The sequence below is a fragment of the Equus caballus genome, chromosome 2 (genome assembly GCF_041296265.1).
Source record: "Equus caballus isolate H_3958 breed thoroughbred chromosome 2, TB-T2T, whole genome shotgun sequence".
Classification (NCBI taxonomy): Eukaryota; Metazoa; Chordata; class Mammalia; order Perissodactyla; family Equidae; genus Equus; species Equus caballus.
Genome location: NC_091685.1, coordinates 15,833,404 through 15,845,651, shown reverse-complemented (window position 1 = coordinate 15,845,651; position 12,248 = coordinate 15,833,404). Strand labels below are relative to the sequence as shown.

The 12,248-nt window shown below is 35.8% G+C and overlaps 1 protein-coding gene across 27 annotated transcripts in view; it reads left to right on the top strand.

Annotated features, from left to right (window-relative positions):
- The window catches only part of CCDC30 (coiled-coil domain containing 30), a 139,152-nt gene that overhangs the window by 35,402 nt on the left and 91,502 nt on the right, over window positions 1-12,248 (top strand). For all 27 annotated transcript variants that reach the window (XM_070260183.1, XM_070260189.1, XM_070260182.1 and 24 more), the window contains one exon: window positions 1,358-1,456. In XM_070260183.1, coding sequence (XP_070116284.1) covers window positions 1,358-1,456 — 99 coding nt within the window. Of the gene's footprint in view, window positions 1-1,357; window positions 1,457-12,248 lie in introns of those variants that run through there.

Genomic DNA, 12,248 nt, shown 5'->3' with positions numbered 1-12,248 from the left:
GGATCTTTTCTTTTTAATAAAGATTTAGATAATAGTTTATACTTAACACATTTACCAAAGACAAATTATTACTCTATTATATTGGATAAGTTTGAGATTATTAATGATAAACTCTTAGTTGTATTACATTTTTGAGCCATTTCTTCTTAGCAATATATTGATTTTTAATATGTACTTCCAAGTTCTGGGTATGTTATATCTCTTTTCAATTTCACTTTATATTCATTTCATAATCATATCTCTAGTATCTAACACTCCTGGCATATATACTAAGCACTCAAGAAATTTTGTTGCAAGAAGGAATAAAAACCCATTAGGATAGCTATTATCAAAATAATAGAAAATAACAAATGTTGATGAGGATATGGAGAAATCGGAAACCCTTGTGTATTGTTGGTGAGAATGTTAAATGGTACAACCACCATGGAAAACAGTATGGCACTTCCTTTAAAAAGTGAACATAGAGTTACCTTATGATCCAGCAATTCTGCTTCTGGGTGTATACCCAAAAGAATTGAAAGCAGGGACTCAGGGATATTTGTGCACTTACGTTCATAGCAGTGTTATTCACAATAACCAAAAGGTTGAAGCAACCCAAGTATCCACTGACAGATGAATGGATAAACAAAATGTGGTATATGCATGCAATGGAATATTATTCAGCCTTAAAGAGGAAGGAAATTCTGACATACGCTGCCGCATGGATGAAGCTTGAAGACGTGCTAATCAAATAAGCAAGTCACAAAAGGACAAATAGTGTATGATTCCACTTAAATGAGGTACCTAGAGTAGTCAAAATCCTAGAGTCAGAAAGTAGAATGGTGGTTGCCAGCAGATGGGCTCAAGAGCAGGAAGCGGAGTTATCGTTTAATGGATGTAGAGTTTGAGCTTTGCAAGATGAAAAGAATTCTGGAGATGGATGGTGGTGATGGTTGTACAACAATATGACTGTGCTTAATGCTACTGGACTGTGCACTTAAAAATGGGTAACATGGTAAATTTTGTGTATATTTTATCATAATTTAAAAAATGCAATCATAAGAAAGAATGAATACACAAAGACTGTTCAAGTTCTTCAAGTTTAGTCTTTGTAAATTTATATATCTAACATAAATATGTATATATATATGCGAGATAAAGTTCAGGAAGGATAAATCCCAAACAGTGTTATTTCTGAAAAAGGGGAAGGGATTGTGGGGTAAAGTTATATGAAGGAAAATATCACTTTTTACTCTATATTCCTGTTTTGTTTGAATTTTTTACAGGTAGAATGTATTCATATATTACCTATATATTTTTAAAACAAAGCAGTGCACCCCCCAACAACTTTTGTATTTAAAATGCTTTTGCATTTAAGGTCGAAAGACTTAAAGGAGAGATTGGTGAATCTCCAGAGAATAAGCAACTTGGAAACCTCTCCCCTGGCAAAACTGTGGGTGCTGAACAGAGAACACAGGTAGGTTAATGTTCTGTTCTTTCTGATTTCTTATTTTTAACTGAGTCCCATTTTTCCCAAGTACACCAGAGCAGTTTGTGCTAGTCATTTGCTACTCTCCTCTTATTGCCTGTCTGTTTCTATTGCTCACCAGTTAGAGTGGAGGAAGAAATTGGGGTACAGAGGATGTGTTTCTGTTCATTTCTTCCCCACAGGGAGCAAGTAATATGAAGCATGTAATGGATTGTTTCTTTTTAAAAAAAGAGAATCTTGCAAAGATACAACCAATATGAGCATTTTTAATCACCAAAATGGAGTTGATTCATGGAATTGATCAATGGCGGGGGAATGGCGAGCGGGAACCACACTGAACATAATAAGATACTATGGAGAGTGAATAAGGTTCAGGCTCCAGCATGTACAGTGTCTAGTCTTTCAGCGTAATCAGCCTCTGAAGTGGTGGGCAAAGTGATCAAACACAAGACAGATGGAGGCAAGAGCCTCGTGTTTTAGAGCGGGCTGTTTCAGACAATCAGGTGAAGGAGCTAAACTGCTTTCGGGTGGCCTTTCCTCTCACATGCCTAAGATGAGTGACAGCCCTTGTTGCCGAGGGATCTCCTTCACCAGAGCTTGTTTTTACTGGAACTCCCTGGGCTCCATGCCCCAGACCTCTTAGATATCAAGGAAACTATACCCACAGAGTTTCTTGGCTCCCCATCCAAGGACCTGGTATCCTTCCTGTCTTCCAGCCACCTTGTAGGTAAATAATGTATTTTTGTAGGAAGGAAGGAAGGGAAGAAGAAAGGAAAGAAGGAATTTATAGGCAGGATTTCAGTTAACTTTTACCACAATTATTCCCAAAGAACCCAGTGGTGCTCTAATTTAAAGCAAGTAACCATTTTTGTTAGTTTCTTATTTATCCTTCCAATATTTCTTTACTCAAATACAAGCAATTTCTTTCTTTCTTTCTTTCTTTCTTTCTTCCTTCCTTCCTTCCTTCTTTCCGTCTTTCTTTCTTTCCCTAAAATGCTCCTGGAGATCCTTCAATAACATACAAGAGATCTCCTCATTCTGTAGAGCCGTCTAGCATTCTATTGTGTGGACGGACTGTAATTTATTTAACCAGTCTCCTGTTGATGGACACTTGGGTTGTTCCCAGTCTTGTGCATATATGTACACAGGTGTTTCTGTAGGACAGATTCACAGAAATGGGATTGTAGGGTTAGAAGGTAGATGCATTTGTAATTTTGGTAGATATTGTCAGATACTACTGAGTGGAAATTGTACCATTTTCCTCTCTCATCAGCTGTGTATAAGAAAGCCAGTTTCTTAAAAAATTCATCAACCAAATGTATTGTCAAACTTTTGTATTTTTACTAAATGATAGGTGAGAATGAGTATCTCAGTGTAGTTTTAATTTTCATTTATCTATTTATAGTGAGATTGAATATTTCTCATAGGTTTAAAAATTATTTGTATTTCTTTTGTAAAATTAAGTTTATTGAAATATTTAATACACTATAAGCATACATGTTTTAGGAGTGGAGTTCAATGAGCTTTGACAAATGCGTACATCTGAATAACCACAATCACTGCAATCAAGAAAGAAAACATTCATTAGCCAGAAAGTTCCCTCCCCCTTTGCCATCAATTTCCCCTACTCCACCACTTTCTATTACCATACCTGTTCTGGAATTTCAAATAAATAGAATCGTCTAGTATATACTCTTTTGCGTTTGGCTTTTTTCACTTCAAATAATTCTTTTGAGATTTATCCATGTTGTTGCCTGTATCAATAGTTCATTTTTTATATTGCTGAGTAATATTCCTGTACATGAATATACCATAAATTGTTTATCCACCCACTAGTTGATAGACAATCAGGTTGTTTCCAGGTTTTGACTGTTACGAATAAAGCTGTTACTAGGATTCATATATCAGTCTTTGGGAGTTTGTTTTTCCTCTTGGGTAAATACCTGGTAATGGAATTACTGAGTCATAGAGTAAGTGTATGTTTAATTTTATGAGAAACCGCCAGACTTTTCCAAAGTAGTTGTACAATTTTTACATTCCTACCAACAATGGTATGGAGGTTTCCATCACTCCTTATCTTCACCAACATTGTTATTGTCAGTCTTTTTAATTCCAGCTATTCTAGTAGGGATGTAGTGGTATCTCATTGTGGTTTTAATTTGACTTTTGAGAGTGTCTAATGACAGTGAGAATGTTTTGATGTACCCATTGGCCATTTGTATATGTTCTTTTATAAAACATCTGTTCAAATATTTTGCTCATTTTTAGTTGTTATATGTATGCCTTATATTGAATTGTAAGAATTCTTTATATATTTTGGATACCAGTCATTCATTAGATATATGTATTTCAGATATTTTCTCTCAGTCTATGGCTTGTCTTTTTTCATTTTCTTAACAGTGTTTTATGTAGTGTTTTTAAATTTTGATGGAGCCCAATTCATCAATGTTTTCTTTTATGAATTTATGATAGGACACAAAAAGAAATGTTTAGCTAACATCTAAGAAATCTTTGTCTACACCAAGGTCACAAAATATTTCTCTTATCTTTTCTTCTAAAGGTCTAATAGTTTTACCTTTTATGTTTAGGTTTATGATCCATCAGAAATAATTTTTGCATATCGTGTGAGGTAAGGGTTAAGTTTCATCTATTTCCAGATGAATATCCACTTATTCCAGAACCATTTACTGAAAGTAGAGTTATTTCCTTATTGAATACCTTTGATACCTGTATTAAAAATCAATTATGCAGGTCTATTTCTGAACTCTATTCTCTTCTGTTAATCTATATGTTTGTTCTTAGGATAATAGCATGCTGTCATTTTATTGTAAGTCTTGAAATCAGAAAGAAAACATATCCAATTTTGTTTTTCTTTTCCAAAATTGTTTTGGCTATTCAAGGTCCTTTGCGTTTTCGTATACATTTTAGAATCGACTTGTCAATTTTGACAAAAATGCCTGGCTAGGATTTTGACCGGGATTGCATTGAATCTTCAGATTACTTTAGGGAAAATTGATATTTTAGCAATACTGAGTGCTCCAATGTGTAAACACGGTCTATCTTTCCATTTATTTGTGTCTTCTTTAATTTATCTCAGCAACGTTTTGTAGTTTTCAGCACACAGATTTTACACGTTTAATTAAATTTGTTCTGTTTAAAAATTGAAATATAATTTACACACCATAGAATTCACCCTTTTAAAGTATACAATTCAGTGTTTTTTAGTATATTCACAAAGTTGTGCAATTATCACCACTATCTAATTCCAGAACATTTTCGTTACCCCAGAAAGAAGCCCCATACCCATTAGCAGTCATTCCTCAATCCTCCAGCCCCCCAGCCCTTGGTGACCACTAATCTACTTTTTATCTCTTTGAATTTGCCTATTCTTTACATTTCATATAAATTGGATTGTATAATACATGGCCTCTTGCATCTGGCTTCTTTCACTTAGCGTAATGTTTTCAAGATTTAACCATATTGTAGCATGAACCAGTACTTTATTCCTTTGTATGGCAGAATAATATTCCATTGTATGGATATATACACATTTTCACTTTTCATTCATCAGTTGATGGACATTTGGTAGTTTCCACCTCGGTGCTATTATAAATAGTGCTGCTGTGAACATTCATGTACAAATGTTTGTGTGGACATGTTTTCATTTCTCTTGGTTATGTACCTTGCGTGGAAAAGCTAGATCATGTGTTATTTCTGTGTTTAACCTTCTGAAGAACTGCCAGATTATTTTCCAAAGCACCTGCACCATTAGACATTCCCATCAGCAGTGTACGAAAGTTCCCATTTCTCCAATTCTTTACCAACATTTGTTATATTCTGTCTTTTTTATGATAGCCATCCTAGTGGGTGTGAAACTGTATCTCAGTGTAGTTTTGATTTGCATTTCCTGAATGACTGATGATATTGAGCTTCTTTTCATGTGCTTATTGGCCATTTGTATATCTTCTTTGGAAAATGTCTATTCAAATCCTTTGCCTTTTTTTTTTGCTGAGGAAGATGCTAACATCTGTTGCCAATCTTCCTCTTTTTGCTTGAGGGAGATTGTTGCTGAGCTAACATCAGTGCCAATTTTATTCTATTTTGTATGTGGGACACCACCATAGCATGGCTTGATGAGTGCTGTGTAGGTCCGCGCCCGGGTTTCAAACCGGTAAACCCTGGGCTACCAAAGTGGAGCATGCAAACTTAACCACTACACAACCAAGTTAGCCCCTTAATAGAGTTATTTGTCTTTTTATTGTTGAGTTGCCAGAGCTCTTTATATGATTTGTTTATTAGTCTCTCTTATGGACGGAATTGTGAACCACCCAAAATATGTTAAAGTTGCAACCCCCCGTACCTGTGAAGGTAATCTCATTTGGAAATAGAGTCTTTGCAAATGTAATTAAGTTAAGATAAACTCATTAGGATGGGCTCCAACCCAATATAACTGGTGTGCTTATAAGAGTAAACGCCATGTGAAGATAGAGACACACAGGGAGTGCCATGTGATGACAGAGCCAGAGATTGGAGTGATGCAGCTGTAAGCCAAAGAACACCAAGAATTGATGGCCACCTCTAGAAGCTAGGAGGAGACAAGGAAAGATTCTACCCAGAGTCTCAGAGGGAATATTGCCCTGCTGACACCTGGATTTCGGAGTTCTAGCCTCCAGAACGTGAGAGAATACATTTCCGTTGTTTTAAGCTGCCTGGTTTGTGGTGCTTTGTTTTGGCAGCCCTAGGAAACTCACACAGATTTTGGCCTCACAAAGTGAGATGCTTGGATACAAATGCCTAAAACCGTAGAGGTGGCTTTGGAATTGTGTTATGTGTAGAGGCTGAAATAATTTTGAGGTGCTAGATAGAAAAGGCCTAAGTTGCCTTGAAGAGACTGTTGGTATAAATATGGACCTTAAAGGCGGTTCAGGTGAGAGCTGAGAAAGAAGTGAGAACTATAGGGAAAGCTTCTATCATCTTAGAGAATTCATGGATTGCCATGGACAGAATATTGCTAGAAATATGAACATTAAAGGTGCTTCAGCTGAGTCCTCAGACAGCAATGTTATTGGACTCTGGAGAAAAGGTGATACTTGTTATAAAGTAGCAGAGAACTTGGTTGAATTATGTTTTACCTCTGGGTAGAAAGTGAAACCTGTAAGTGATGAACTTAGATATTTAGCTGAGGTGATTTCCAAACAAAACACATAAAGTGTAGCCTGGTTTATCCTTATTGCTTGTGGTAAAATGTGAGAGGAAAGAATAAATTGAGGAATAAACTGTTGATAAAAAAGGAATGAACACCTGATGTTACAAGCCCCATAAGACACTGTTATTATTTTTGCCTTAGTCTATTATCTTTTAAGGGGATTTTTTAATGGAAAAAAGAGTCTTTCATATTTAAACACATATTAACCATTTCTAGAGCTCATCATTACTTTGTATGGATCCATGTTTCCTTCTGGTACCCTACTTCTTCAGCCTGAGGAACATGATTTAATATTTCTTTTAGTGCAGATCTACTAGTCTTTGTTTTACTTTCTTCCTTCTTTCCTGTTTTGTTTTGTTTTGTTTTTGAGGAAGATTAGCCCTCAGCTAACATCTGCCACCAATCCTCCTGTCTTTTTGCTGAGGAAGCCTGGCCCTGAGCTAACATCTGTGCCCATCTCCCTCTACTTTATATGTGGAAAGCCTGCCACAGCATGGCTTGATGAGCGATGCCCTGTCCGCACCTGGGATCTGAACCGGCAGACCCCAGGCCACCAAAATGGAACATGTGAACTTAACCGCTGTGCCACCAGGCAGGCCCCTTTCCTTTTTTTTAACCATGGTAAAATACGTTTAACAGAAAATTTACCATGTTAACTATTTTTGAGTTACAGTTCAGTGATATTAAGAACATTTATGTTATTGTGCAACCATTACCACCATCCACTTTCAGAATTCTCTTCATCTTGTAAAACTGAAACTCTATAGCTATTAAACAATAACTCCTCATTCGGCTCTTTGCTCTCATTCCCTGGCAACCACCATTCTACTTTCCGTCTCCATGATTTTGACTTCTCCAGGTCCCTCATAGAAGTGGAATCATACTCTATTTGCCCTTTTGTGACTTTCTTATTTCTAGCATAATGTCTTCAAGTTTCACCCATGTTATGGCATATGTCAGAATTTCATTCCTTTTCAAGGCTGAATGATATTCCATTGTATGTATATACCACACTTTGTTTATCTATTCATGCATCAGTGGACACTTGGGTTGCTTTCACATTTCAGCTATTGTGAGTAATGCTTCTAGAGACGCAAGTGTACCAATATCTGTTCAAGTTCCTGCTTTCATTTCTTTTGGGTGTATTCCTAGATGTGGAATTGCTGGATCATATGGTAATTCTCTGTTTAATTTTGTTGAGAAAACACCATACCATTTTCCACAATAACTGCAACATTTTACATTCCCACCAACAGTGCACAAGTATTTCGATTTCTTGAAATCCTCGCAACACTTGTTCTTTTCTGTTTTTTTGCTGGGAGCTATGCTAGTGAGTGTGAGGTAGTATCTCATTGTGGTCTTGATTTGGGTTTCCCTAGTAATTAATGATGTTGAGCATCTTTTCATCTGCTTATTGACATTTAGATATCTTTGTTGGAGAAATACCTATTTAAGTCCTTTGCTCATTTTTTAATTAGGTTGTTTGTTTTTATGTTGTCGAATTTTAGGAATTCTCTATATGTTCTGTTTATATTAATCCCTTATCAGATATATAACTTGCAAATATTTTTTCCCATTCCATAGGTTGCCTTTCACTCTGTTGATAGTATCCTTTGATGCACAAAAATTTTTAATTTTCATGAAGTCCAGTTTGTCTCATTTTCCTTTTGTTGCCTGTGTCTTTGATGTCATATCCAAGAAATCATTGCCAAATCCAATGCTGTGAAGCTTTCCCCCTGTTTCTAGAAGTTTATAGTTTTTGGTTTTACATTTAAGCCTTTGATGCATTTTGAGTTAATTTTTATATGTGCTGTTAGATAAGGGTCCAACTTCATTCTTTTGCGGGTGGATGTCCAGTTATCTCAGCATCATTTGTTGTAAAGACTGTCCTTTTCCCACTGAATGGTCTTGACACACTTGTCAAATCATTTCACCATATATGCGAAGATTTTTTTCTGGGCTCTGTGTTCTTTTGGGTTTTTTTTTAGATTTTATTTTTCCTTTTTCTCCCCAAAGCCCCCCGGTACACAGTTGTACATTTCTAGTTGTGGGTCCTTCCAGTTGTGGCACATGGGACCCCACCTCAGCATGGCCTGACGAGCGGTGCCATATCCACGCCCAGGATCCGAACCGGCGAAACCCCGGGCCACTGAAGTGGAGCGCACGAACTTAACCACTCAGTCATGGGGCCAGCCCCTGGGCTCTGTGTTCTATTCCGTCGATGTCTATGTCTGTCTTTATGCCAGTACCACACTTGTTTGACTACTGTAGCTTTGTAGTAAGTTTTAAAATCTGGGAGTGGGAGTCCTTCAGCTTTGTTCTTCTTTTTTAAGATGGTTTGGGCTATTTGGCATTCCATATGCATTTTAGGATGAGTTTTTCTATTTCTGCAAAAAATGCCATTGGGATTTTGATAGGGATTGCATTGAATCTATAGGTCGCTTTGGGTAGTATTGACATCTTAACAACATTAAGTATTTCAAGCCATGAACATGGGATGTGTTTCCATTTGCTTATTTCTTCCAGCAATGTTTTGTAGTTGTTTTTTCTTTTAAAGATTTTATTTTTCCTTTTTTTCTCCCAAAGCCCCTTGATACATAGTTGTGTATTTTCAATTGTGGGTCCTTCTAGTTGTGGGATGCCGTCTCAGCATGTTTTGATGAGCAGTGTCACGTCCGCACCCAGGATTTGAACTGGTGAAACCCTGGGCCGCCAAAGCAGAGCACAGGAACTTTAACCACTCAGCTACGAGGCATGCCCCTTTTTGTAGTTTTCATTGGACAAGTCTTTCACCTCCTTGGTTAAGTTAATTCCTAAGTATTTTATTCTTTTTGATGCTACTATAAATAGAACCATTTTTATAATTTCCTGTTCAGATTGTTCATTGTTAGTATCTTGAAGTACAACTGATTTTTGTGTGTGTTGACTTTGTATCCTGCTACTTGGATGAATTTATTTATCTTTTCTAAGAGTTTATGGAATCCTTAAGGTTTTCTACATATAAGATCATATCTTCTACAAACAGAGATAGTTTTACTTCTCCCTTCCAATTTGGATGCCTTTTATTTACTTTTCCTTGCTTAATTGCTCTGGCTAGAACTTTTAGTACTATATTGAATAGAAGTAGGGTACCAGGACATCCTTGCTTTGCTCCTGATCTTAGAGGAAAAGGTTTCAGTTTTTCATAAACCTTTTATTATGTTGAGGTAGTTTCCTTCTAATTCTAACTTATTGAGTGTTTTTTTTTAATCATGAGAGGGTGTTGAATTTTGTCAAATGCTTTTTATGCATCAATTGAGGTGATTGTGCAGTTTTTTTCTTTTATTCTGTTAATGCGGTGTACTACATTGATCAATTGTCTTATGTTGAACCATCTTTGCATTCCAGGAATAAATCTCACTTGGTCATGGTATATAATCGTTCTAATATGGTGCTGGCTTTGTTTTGCTAGTATTTTGTCGAGGGTTTTTGCATCACTGTTCATAAGGGATATTAGTCTGTAGTTTTCCTGTAGTGTCGTTGTCTGGCTTTGGTATCAAGGTACTGCTGGCTGCATAGGATGAGTTAGAAGTGTTTCTTCCCTTTCCAGTTTTGGGAAAAGTTTGAAAAGGATTGGTGTTAGTTATTCTTTAAGTATTTGGTAGAATTCACTAGTGAAGCCATCAGGTCCATGGCTTTTCTTTGTACAGAAGATTTTGATTACTGATTACTCCTTACTGGTTCATAGGTATATTCAAAACTTCTGTTTCTTTGTCTTCCAGTCTGTGTTGGTTTTGTGTTTCTAGGAATTTGTCCATTTCATCTAGGTTGTTTGGTTTTTTGGTGTAAAATTGTTCAGAGTACTCTCTTATAATCCTTTTTATTTCTGTAGAATCAGTGGTAATGTCCCCACTTTCAATTCTTCTTAATTTTAGTCTTCTCTTTTTTTTCGTAGTCATTTTAGCTAAAGTTTTGTCAATTTTGTTGATCTTTTCAAAGAACCAACTTTTGGTTTCACTGATTTTCTATGTTTTTCTATTCTCTATTTTATCTCTGCTCTAACCTTTATTATTTCTTTTTACTACCTTTGAATTTAGTTTGTTGTTCTTTTACTAGTTTCTTAAATTGTAAAGTTAGGTTGTTGATTTGAGATATTTCTTGTTCTTTAACGTAAGCATTTATAGCTATAAATTTTCTCCTTGGCACTGCTTTCATTGTATCCCATAAGTCTTGGTATGTTGTGCTTTCAGTTTCATTCATCCCTAAGTATTTCCTAATTTCTCTTGTGATTTCTTCTTTGATCCATTGGTTGTTTAAGAATGTGTTGTTGAAATTTCCACAAAACATGAATTTTTCAGTTTTCCTTCTGTTATTAATTTCTAACTCTATCCCATTGTGGTCTGAGAAGATACTTGGTATGATATCTGTCTTTTTAAATCTAGTAAGTCTTAGTTTGTGGTTTAAGAGATGGTCTATTCTAAAGAATGTGCTGTGTGCACTTGAGAAGAATGTCTATTCTGTTGTCGTTTGAGTAGAGTGTCCTGTATATGTCTGTTATAACTTATTAGTTTATTGTGTTGTTCAAGTCCTCTATTTCCTTACTTACTTTATATCTGGTTGTTTTATCCATTATTGAGAGTGGGGTATGATGTCTTTGGCCCTTTTTATAGAACTGTCTATTTCTTCATTCAATTCTGCCAATTGTTGCCTTATATATTTTTGTTGGTTACTAGGTATATAAATATTTATAATTATTATATCTTGTTGCTGTATTAAAACTTTTATTAATATATAATGTCCTTCTCTGTCTCCTGTAATCTTTTTTGATTTAAACCTATTTCATCTGATATTAGTTTAACCACTCCTGCTCTCTTTTGGTTACTATTTGCATGGAAAAAAATTTTTATCCTTTCACTTTCAAGTGAATCTCTTGTAGCCAGTATATAGTTGGATCACGTTCTGTTTTTATCCATTCTGCTAGTGTTTGCCTTTTGATTGGAGAGGCTAATCCCTTTACATTTAAAGTAATTATTAAAGTTCTTCTGTCATTTTGCCATGTGTTCCTATGTTTCTTGTAGATTTTTGACCCTCATTTCTTGTATTACCATTTTTCTTGTATGTAGTTGATTTTTTCTGTAAACATCTGAATTCCCTTTTCATTTCCTTTTGAGTACACTCTATAACTATTTTCTTTGTGGTTACCATAGGGATTACATTTAACATGCTAAAGTTATAACACTATAATTTGAATTTATGCCAAATTAACTCCAATAATATTCAAAAACTCTACTCATTTACAGCTCTGTCCCCATCCCTTTCAGTTATTGATGTCACAGAATTACATCTTTGTATATTGTGTGTTGAAAAACATGAACTAATAATTGCTTTTTAAAATGCATTAGGGGACCAGCCCTGTGGCTGAGTGGTTAAGTTTGTATGTTCCAATTCGATGGCCTAGGGTTTCACTGGTTCAGATCCTGGGCACAGACCTAGCACAGCTCATCAAGCCATGCTGAGGCAGCGTCCCACATAGTAGAACTGGAGGGACCTACGACTAGAATATACAACTATGTACTGGGAGGCTTTGGAGAGAAG